Source organism: Austrofundulus limnaeus, unplaced genomic scaffold (genome assembly GCF_001266775.1).
Source record: "Austrofundulus limnaeus strain Quisiro unplaced genomic scaffold, Austrofundulus_limnaeus-1.0 Scaffold51, whole genome shotgun sequence".
NCBI classification, from domain to species: domain Eukaryota; kingdom Metazoa; phylum Chordata; class Actinopteri; order Cyprinodontiformes; family Rivulidae; genus Austrofundulus; species Austrofundulus limnaeus.
This window is the reverse complement of record NW_013952453.1, coordinates 1,948,106-1,958,519: the sequence shown is the minus strand read 5'-3', so window position 1 is coordinate 1,958,519 and position 10,414 is coordinate 1,948,106. Positions and strand designations below refer to the sequence as shown.

The window sequence follows — 10,414 nt, the reverse complement described above, 5'->3', positions numbered from 1 at the left end:
TTGTATGGCAATTATTTCGTCACAGATCAATTTATTTAACACTTGTGTTTTCACCTGATTTCAACCGTTATTGAACTCGTATTTCCTTACCTTGACGCCCGCGGCTTTTCCGGGTTGCGCCACCAGGGGTCTTTGCGTCGGGGGTCTGAGGTTAACATGAGGGATCAGGATTAATGGTTAAGTTTAGGTACTGGGATCAGGGGTAGGATGTCCATGGTGAATATTAGGTCATTTTAGGCTTCAGAACATGTTCACGTGAATTTCGTACATTTTCGAAAAATGGTTATTTTTAGCTACTACGGTCAGGGACAGGATGTCTAAAGTGAACAAAGGTAATTTCAGGCTTTGGAATGGTCGTTTTCGCGCATTTCATACACTTTCTGAAAATATGACAACAGCTTCCGCSCCATCTCGTCAGTAACTGACGTGACGGGGGTACCCTGCGCGTCAAAATCGGACGTACAGGGAACCTTGCCAAAGCGTCACTATGTGACGCCTTGGGAGTGAGAATGGGTTGCATTGCAATATACAAACCTACATATTCAGCCATAGTAAAGTGATTGTAAATTTTAATCACGATTAAAATTTTTAATCTATGCCCATGCAGCACTAAAATTAATCAGAGTTAACTCAATTAATTTCACAGCCCTAAAACTGATATAAGAAGGATGAAATTTAATAAAATCAAGCATTATCTGAATGCTTTATCAGCTGTGAACACAAGACCATTTAAAAACAACATTTATTTATTTATTTTTTACTTTCATTTTATTTTTTTGGTTTGTTTTTGTTCATTTGGAACACAAACACACAAAAAACTAGAAGTAAACAACACATTTATTCAATGCATGCTGTTATTAAGCTATTTTTGAATGAATTACGATGCGGACGTCAACAATTATGAACCATTTAAACAATTCAAAACCATTTAAAACATGTCATCAATTTATTATTAACTAATGCTATAAATGTCTTGTTGACAAAAGTAAAAGGTGGGATCTAAATTGTGGAAAAACAATCTAGCTGATATAAATAGGCACTTTCTGCGTTGATAGCCACTGTTTGGAAATATTAAAAAAAAATTTTAAAATTATACACGAGCTGTGTATGAGAGGGGAAAAATAAAGCAACATGTGGTAGTTCAACGCCGCAGAACTATTGAGCAAAACTTACATTAACCCATGGGGTGCCTAAACATTGCTACCTTTAAACCTTGATATGCTCTCTAATGTATCACATAAGACCTTCCATTGAAGCAACATAATGAATTGTATGGCCTTGAAGGTAAACAAAATAAAAGAAAATGATCTAAGTGAAAAGTTCTTGTTGTTTGTTTGCATATTTTGCTTTTGATACATGCAATGCCCAAAAAAAAAAAATCACTTTAGATATTTTTGAATGAATATCTACACATTCATAAAATCAATCCAGTCGTCACCCGGTGAAAATTTCAGCATTTTGTCACGTAAAAATGTATAGCAACAAAAAATTACATTTTTGCTGTCAATTCTTATGAATCAGTAGCAAACATTGTAATAATAATAATGTTACAATAATGGTTTTGACAAATAGGTTCAAGTCAAACTGAACAACTAAGCTTACTATCAGCCAACGCTTCAGTAAGAGAAGTGGGAATCTTGGGCGGCCTGCCCATTAATAAGGAATGTCATTAATGTAGCAGCCTTTAAAGGTCAACCATTTAATGAAATGTATTCATTCATACAAAGAATTATAAATCTTTGTACTTGAATGGACTTGAAGAATTGCACTTTTTCACATGCTAATCATTGGTAACGGCAAAAGGCTTCCATTGTGGAACCGAAGGGGAATTTCAGCAGCCATTTGTTCTGCGCTGCTGCTTTCGATTCCCACAATGACTGACAGCGCCTTGATTATTTCAATAAGGTGAGGCGGCGATAGGATTGTGCCACTGGTTCCCAGAAGACCAGGCTGGAAGGAGTCAGAGGGTCCACTGAAGGAAATTGCTTTAACTAAGCAGAGCAGATGAGCATGTGGAAGATTGATTGGCTGTCTTTTATTCACTATTGATCAAATTCCCTCCTTGTAATAAACCCGGGGATTTTGCTTGTGTTGTGTAAAATAAATAATTACTAACTTGGAGTGGGCCATAAATGCTGGCAAAAGATATTAAATATTTACTGCAAGATGTGTAACTCTGCAGTAATATATCCTTTTACAACAGCAGGGAAGCAATCAATTTGCCTGCACATTTAAGGAAATAAAAAAAAAGGATGAAACAATGAAAAAATGAAAAAGGATGAAAATAAACTTGTAAATATGTTAGGGGCGGGGGGCTCAACGTGATGCTGTTGCATATCTAATGCTGAATGTTTGTTTTTATGCCATATAAAATTGTGCAAACAAAGCAACAGTTATGTGCAAGCTGCATTTATCTAACGCATCGGTGCATGTGTTGTTGACCAGGCGCCCTGGCAGGTGATTAAGTATTCAAGTCGCACACAAAGACAAACGTGGAGTCTGTGGAAGAACGAGACAATGTCGTAAAGAGCGCTAGCCCACGAGCCAAGGATGAGTGAAGCCGACGCGAGGGTCTCTCCCCTACCTTTCAGCACCGCCTCGGCACCGCCGGCGGCCGCGCCGCTGCAGCTCGGGGGCTCGTCTCCCTCGAACAGCTGGTTCACCTCCCCCTGGATGTCCGAGGGGCGCGGGTCGCCGTCGCTTTTGGAGACGGTGAACCTCTGGCTCATGGTGGCTGTCGCCGGCGCGATACGCGACGGTGCTTCTTCTCCAACCACTGCTCGGACGGACAAACACAGATAAAAAAAAAAATAATAATAATAATAATAAAAATTATAAAATTAAAAAATCCCTCCGCTCCTCAATTATTTCTGGAGTCCACTGTCTCATACAACTAAGTTCACCACTAACCTCGCGTTTCTGGACAGAAAGACGCTGTTTGGTCGCTTTATGAGACGCACGGTACCGAGCGGACCATCTCATCAACCGGTGTCTGCGGGCTTGTTGCGCACCTGGGTCCTAAAGCCGTACGCTACAGGTTACAGATGTGTCTTTTTTAAAAATATTAATTTTGTTTGCTACACTTTCGTCCTCCTATAAGGCTACATATTGTGATTTTTTTAATTATTATTATTATTWTTTTTTTGTCACTTAAATAAGAACATTGGTATATTTAACACTAAATTATCACAGCCCTCTTCGTTTTGGAGTTCGGGTTGCTATGCAACGGCAGGAATAAGCCAAAGATCAGTCTGCACGAGCATCAGCGCATCCTCAAAGTCTGCAGATATTTGCCACAATGTTAGCCCAGTGCAGCTTAGTGTGTTGTTTTAATCTGAAAGTCCAACATGCATTTGTACATTTTTTTTAATTATTTGTATTTTCAGGAGCACATTTTTCTTCATAAAAAGCCTGATTTTGTGAAGCTGATTTCAGACTGACAAACTGCAGTGATTAATATGGCAACAGCAGACAGTATGATATGAGCTCTACAGGTTTGTCTTGTGTTGAAWMAWAWWAWYRWTAAWAATAWWAATAATAATAATAATAATAATAATAATAATAATAATAATAATAATAATAATAATAATAATAATAATAATAATCCTTTTTTCCACATCTTTTACTTTACTCTATCAAGTAAACTGAGAAACAACATCAAAGGTGCCACTGCTTTCATTTACATGCACTATAACAGCTTCTTGTTCAGGTGTTAATTTGCATTTCTGGTTTTATTATTTGTATTATTTCTAAGTGATTTATAGAGGTCCTCATTGCTGTTTTCTGCTGTTTGTTTGTGTCACATTCTGGCTCTGTGGAAAACCAAACACTTCCAACAGCCCACCTCCTTTCTAATTGTGTCTCTGGCTGTGGTTGGATCATGCAGTTGGCTGTGTTGATGGATGGATGATTTCATTCCACATTTGTCTCTTCATCAGCKACACATACTATTGACTCCATTTGCCTGCTGGACCGTTACCTGCAGTCATCCATCTGCGGTAAAGCTTTTTTTTTTCTCTGCAACTTGACTCCTCTTTTGGTGCTGACTGTTTGTACTGTTAGGTCTTCTTATAGCCTTTCTGAGAAAAGCTTGAAGAGAAAAGCGGTGCTCCAAATCAGTGACAGAATCACCCGAGGAAAGAGAAACAGCTGGCAGCACCACTGTCTCTGGTCTTGGCCCTGATTGCCCTGTCCTGGCTCCCCTTTCACATAATGAATTGTATTGTTTACTTCAAAAGGCCAAATGCTTTACCAGGCCCAGCTGTTTATGTTGCCATTGTGCTTTCTCATGTTGTCAACCCAGTTGTGTATGCATTCACAATACCAAGAATCAAAGCAGCATATCTAAAGATYTGGAGACAGAACATTCTGTGTTTAGCTGAAATCCAACAAACATTACAGTAATAATGAATAAAAGGCTGATTTCATTCTGCATCCTTTTACCTGGTACAATCATTAGAATCATAAAGGTCATAACGAAAGACAAAATTGACATTTTTTCTGTTTTTTTTTAAATAGTCTAGTGATACAATATTGGGTTCTGACTCATTTCCCAGTTGCTTTTAATAAGTTTTTTTTTTTTTTGCAGTTTTGTTCTGTGTTTGTATTTTAAGAGGCAAGCAAAACTTGACTTTTTTCCATTCTTTTTTTTTAATTAATATTTTTAATAAACAAGCAAAGCAACAAAAAAAGAGACAGACTCATCTGAGACTGAAAAACCTTTTCAATGAAAAATCATGTCATTACTGGTTTTATTGTTTAAAGGAAAGAAGCAAAATGCAAAACAAAGCAGCAACAAAACCTTTTTTATTTTCTGTAGATGTGAATTTACATCACTGTCAAATTTGTTTTATGTCAGATCAACCCAGATTTCATCTTGGTGAAACTAAATTTCATCAACTCCAGTGTTACACTAATAATTTTAGAATTTTTATGGGGTCACTATTGAGTGACCAACACTGTATCAATACAGAGCCAACACAGTTTGTGTAGTGTATCAATACACTSMTTGAGGTATCATCACCCCATCACTAGCAATAATACTTCTTAACTCAACTCATGAGCAACTKCAAGGTCTCGAGCAGCTCCAGCGTCAACCCAGCCTCAGAATGAGCCTTAAGTAGGGAACCAAGCCAATCAAACCAATCAGCTGCAGCTGCATCAGTCAGGCAGGAAGGAGGCAGGCAGGCCATCAATATCCCAACAGATCCTAAATATTCAACTTACTTAGCCTTTTCATGCACCTTAGGATCCATTTATTCAGTAAAAAAAGTCTGTTAAAATAAAATTTGGTACATACAGCTCCACAGGGACCAGTTTTTTGACCACACTCCTACTCATTGTGTGCACAGTTCAGAATTTCCAGGATGTCAAACTTACATGTAGATTCACCACGTCAGAATAAAATGTCATAAATCTGGTGTTAAAGGATAGATATTGATGGTCTCTCACTTAGATGTGCTTTTGTTGATTATTTGTGCAACAGACCAYGTTACCAGCCAGGGGTTAAAAGTAACACATTAGACCATTAGTGAACATTCAGAAACAAGTGTTTKTTGAAASTGAAAGGCTTTCACAGAAYTATTTGTTGATTAGCTTGAACTTTAGTTCTTCTTTAAAACTGGTTGATGTAAAATTGGAGAAATTAATGGATTAATTTAATACATATTTATGCCCAATGGCATGCACTAAACCTGTCACTCTCACATCAGTTCTTCAGGTTAAAGGTCACCTTCACATTGGAATCACTGTCCAACCCACTCATCATTTCCACTGTCTTCAAAATCCCTTTCACTGTCCGAGGACTCTTTGACTTCACCATGGGTGGTCTCCTCTAGTTTGTCAATCAGTGCTGTAAGAGGGGGACAACTCCTGTTGAAGGACAGATGTTTTTTTTTTCTTCACAAACATGGCCTTTGGTCTTCTCAAACCAATGTTCTGTTCCTCTCTATCAAGGATGAGAATCTCTTCATCCCTGAAAGAGTGACTACTGACCTGTAGATGAGTGTAGACTGCCGTGTCCTGGCCTGATGATTTAGCTCGTCTGTTTTAAAGTAACTCCTCAGACTGGAGAAGTCTCATGGAGGAGAGACAAAACATTTTTCAACAAAGAAGAACCCGTCAGAAAACCTACTTAACTTTTTTAGACACACTTAACATGCTGCTCCAAACCAGGGGTGTCAAATTCATTTTTAGGGCCAAATGAACATTATGGTGGCCCTCGCAGGGCCAGTTATAGTTAACTTTGACATTTCATGTTTACCTTTGACTAAACAGTGTTTTAATGTGTGTCTCTTTTAAACACTGATAAGAACTAAGTGTACGACTGACTAAATGTGAAATAAATAATGAARTTATATTCAAAGTAATACTAATAGAGTTTTACTCACCGAGTTTCTAGTGAATAGCTGCCATCTTGAATTCTGAACTCTCCCATTTTCTGACAGGGAATTTCCATGGATGATATGCATTATGGGAGATGTAGTTTATTGTTGATGCTGTTGAGCTATCCAACTAAATTTCTCAGTTACTTAAATGCAACAACTCAGGGGCAGGACAATTATTATCTTTCACATTTTAATTTTTTTTATTTTGTTGCATTTAATCATAAATTTAAAGTTTACCATTGATATAAGAAACAATTTTTATATTGAGAAAAAAATAAAAATATATAAAATCCCCCCCCCCTCCCCCTTGGCGGGCCAGACGGGAGTCGCCTTGAGTTTGACACATGTGCTCTAGACTATCCTGACATAGTGAGAAGGGAGACAAGTCAAGACTAGATGACCTCTGAAAAATTTGCATCCTTCCTTCACCATTTGGTGAGCAGGTTCATGTACCTTACGTTTGTGATTATCTGATTACCATTCTTACCAACCACTGGCTCAAAAGGATTTAACACAATGAAACCAAAGACAAAAATGTGGAATTAACTAAAAGAAGGTTTATTAAAACTAAAGAGTAGATGTAGATGGAGGCCACCATCCAAGTTGCACTCAAGCAGCCTGCAGTAGAGGGAAGACAAAGCAAGACCCCAGTCCCTCTCAGATGAAGGCTGTCGCCCATTTACGTAGGTCGACCATACCTGCAAATGGTTGGCATGATTGCAGGTGAGTTGTGTATGTGAAAAGAGACCCACATAACACCATACAGAGCATAAGTGAACTTATCACTCACAGAAGAGGGAATCATCTCCTTTCCATTTGTCTCCAAACTTACCAAATGCCTCTTAGTAAGCCTTACTGTTTTGAAAGATCTATATGCTTTTATGCTTAAAGTGACCAAAAGACTGGAAATTGTTTTTATCAAATAAGGATAATTTTTAAAATGAATGGACCAAGGTGGTCAGAATGCATGTCAGTAACGGTTTGTGGCCACAAGCAAGGAAAATTGAATTGTTGCTTACATGTTACAGGGCTAACTCAATCCTTCTCACCAAAAATGTGTTCTGCGCTGCTATGTCTACATGCCTACACAGGATGTGACAGTACAAGTGCCTTTAAGGGAAAAGGCAAAGTGAAAGGCATGAAGCTCCTTCAGAACAATGAGGCTGACCAAGAAGCATTTGGTAAGTTTGGAGACAAATGGACAATTAGATGATACACTCTTCTGTGTGTGACCAGCTTACTTGTGCTCTGATACATGAATTTCCCCAATTTTACATTAATTCTTCTTTAGAATTTGTTGAAGTTCAAGCTAATCAAGACCCCTAATTTTGAGGGTCACAATGGAAAATGGGTGTGGTCACAAAGTGGTCCCTAGGTGGCAGTAAGACCCAACATGTTTTTCTTTTAACATGCTTTTTTGAAAGAGGGGACCCTAGGGTACATGAAAACACCCGAGAAGTTCAGTTACAAACTAAAAACATGAAAATTTTCATCTTCTGTTGGGGTTGTGATGTTTTGACCCCCTGATGACATCATTGAGCGCAAATTTGCTTAATGAAATGCCGTGTAAATGGAAGAAATAATCAGTACAAATCTTGATACCATGTTTGTAAATTTTGGTTGGTTAGTTATTGGCATTTAAGCTTTCTGTACCCCTAATTTTGATGGTCTCAGTAGAAAAGGGGTGTGGTCAAAAAGGGGTCACTGGGCAGTGAGACCCAAATTTTTCTGTTAACACACATTTTCTGAAAGAGTGGACCATAGGGTACATGAAAATACCAGAGAAGTTCAGGATTAGAAGGGGACGGTGAGCCCCCCTGGCACATAGGACACAACCATGTCTACCAGACATCTGAGGATTTTATGATGAGTATTTTTTAGTCTTTCCATCATCTTGGGAAAGAAGTCCGTCAGTAGCTTTTCAGCCTCGTCATCAGACATGTCCTCATGAATGTTTGGGCAGTTATCATATTCTGTAATGGAAAAAGAAAAAATGGAAACTTAAAAACAAACCTTCTGGCCTGTATTAAAAAAAATAAGTAAGTAAGTAATATTGGAAAACTACTGGAAAATCAAGGTCCTGCCTGGAGGACACCACTACAATGAGGACTGTTAAAACATTCATTTGGATTTCAACAAGTGGCAACAACAGCTTATATCTCAGTTGATATAATATATATCAATTTCTTTATACTGTATGGCTCGAGGTAATTTATGAAATTTGAGGTTTCATATTTTGATTAAAAAAATTCTCACCATGATCCRTGTTAAAGACCAGCGGTTTGGCCCAACCAAGACACTCAGCCTGTTTCTCAAACTCTTTCAGCTCTGTATCAGTGACAGTTGGTCTCCGACCTGGTGAAGGAGCGATTATGTAAAAACCATGATAATTTTAAACAATAATTTAGCAAAGCACTATATAACACATCTGGAGTGCCCATAACCTCCACGACAATAACCCGTCAGAAGAGAAAAAGCTATTATAATCTRCAGGAATAGAGATGTTCATGAACCCTAAATTTAGAACATGTTTGAAAGAACGATTCACCTCAAACTAAGGAATGAGATTGTGGAATAATTTGGAAGATGATGTTAAAAGTGCCACATCAATGTACATGTTTAAGAGAATGATAAAGACTAGATTGTTAAAAAAAATATGAAATGGTTCAATATGTAGCCATTCGTTTTGTTGTTCTAGAAAGATTCAGAGTTTTTTTTTGTTTGTTTGTTAACTGAAGATTATTATAATTTGAATTTCTACTTGTGAAAAAGGGGCAGATATTATAAGATTTTATTCTTCTCTCTGCCACCTTTCATTTCATTTTATTAGTATTTTCTTTTTAATTGTACATAGAATTTTGTTTTTTTATGGAATGAATAAACTTTATAAATCAAAAATCAAATCAAACTAGACATGGGTTTGTACGATGTAAAAACAAGTGTGCATTGCCATGTAGCATGTCATTGCAGCATGCCTTTCCTGCAGCAGTGGACTTGCAGAATGAACTGTGACCAAGTTCAAGGTGTTTTCTATACCATCTTGTGGTTGTCAAGTCAGCAGGTGTTTGTAATGAGGGTAATTGTGTGACAATATGAAGTTTGAAGAGATTTTATGTTCAAGTTGCTGTAGCTGTGTTTTGAACCCTGATCTCCCACAAGAAAGCTCATAGCATTAACCATGAGACCATTGGAGCAGTGGGAAAGCACAGTCCCAGTGTTTTTTTCTATATTTGTAGAAAGAGGCACCTATACCAATGATGATCGTTGGCACTGAATTACTACTATACATTACAACAATAAAGCAATATTATATAAGATGTAAATGCTTTCAAGACAATATTATAGTAAAACATTAAAATCCAAAGAAATTAGTATTGTGATCACTGAAGTTCTGAGTTTAAATAGTATTAAAGTATGGTRCAGTACCAAGCTGATCACATAAATCAGAGGCAGTAATGTACCAATACAAGGCTCTATTGACACCCATTAAAAAAGTTAAAAAATTAATATTTCAAAAACTATAAGTTGTACAGGCACCAAAAATCATAGCCTGCATTTGACATATTAGCTTTACAGATACAAATTACAATGGCAGCTCTAGGACAAAGTATGTAGGAGGAGAAGTGTGCCGAAACAGAGGATGACTTGGATGGGGAACGAATCACAATAGTGTGCATTGCATTGGCAATGCACACTGATCAGATGCCCTCATAGAAAAAAGTTTTATGTGTCACTCATTTGTTAAATGCACTAAAACTTTTACATGCTATTTGTCATGTTTGTTTAGTCTAATCTAATCTGATTAGTTTCCCATCCAAGTCATCTCAACTTTGCCATGCTTCTCCTCCTGCATACGTTGTTCTAGAGCTGCCATTGTAATTTATATCTGTAAAGCTCCTGTGCCAAATGATGTCAATGCCTTTTGGTGCCTGTAAAAGTTATAGTTTATGAAATATTAATGTTTAATAAATTATAATGACAGTCAATGGAGCCTTGTATTGGTCCAATACTGTCCCATGCTGTACTCA

General features: G+C 37.4%; 2 protein-coding genes and 1 long non-coding RNA gene across 4 annotated transcripts in view; all 3 read right to left on the bottom strand.

Annotated features, from left to right (window-relative positions):
• slc12a5a (solute carrier family 12 member 5a) overlaps positions 1–2,984 on the bottom strand; it is a 152,847-nt gene extending 149,863 nt beyond the window's left edge. The window contains exons 1-2 of one of the 2 annotated variants that reach the window (XM_014008635.1): positions 2,911–2,984; positions 2,585–2,776 (exon numbers count right to left, since the gene is read on the bottom strand). In XM_014008635.1, the coding sequence (XP_013864089.1) occupies positions 2,585–2,729 (145 nt within the window). In that variant the 5' untranslated portion in view covers positions 2,730–2,776; positions 2,911–2,984. Of the gene's footprint in view, positions 1–2,584; positions 2,865–2,910 lie in introns of those variants that run through there. The other variant, XM_014008636.1, reaches the window with a different exon arrangement.
• Positions 2,985–5,374: 2,390 nt separating this feature from the next.
• LOC106517593 (uncharacterized) lies at positions 5,375–6,215 on the bottom strand. The gene is made up of 2 exons (XR_001310226.1): positions 5,995–6,215; positions 5,375–5,851 (listed from the first exon to the last, which is right to left on the bottom strand). It is a non-coding gene; the product is annotated as an uncharacterized LOC106517593 (long non-coding RNA).
• Positions 6,216–7,848: 1,633 nt separating this feature from the next.
• Positions 7,849–10,414, bottom strand: part of LOC106517662 (uncharacterized) — a 6,788-nt gene continuing 4,222 nt past the window's right edge. The window contains exons 5-6 of the mRNA XM_014008634.1: positions 8,643–8,741; positions 7,849–8,359 (exon numbers count right to left, since the gene is read on the bottom strand). Of these exons, the coding sequence (XP_013864088.1) occupies positions 8,181–8,359; positions 8,643–8,741 (278 nt within the window). The 3' untranslated portion in view covers positions 7,849–8,180. The remainder of the gene's footprint in view (positions 8,360–8,642; positions 8,742–10,414) is intronic.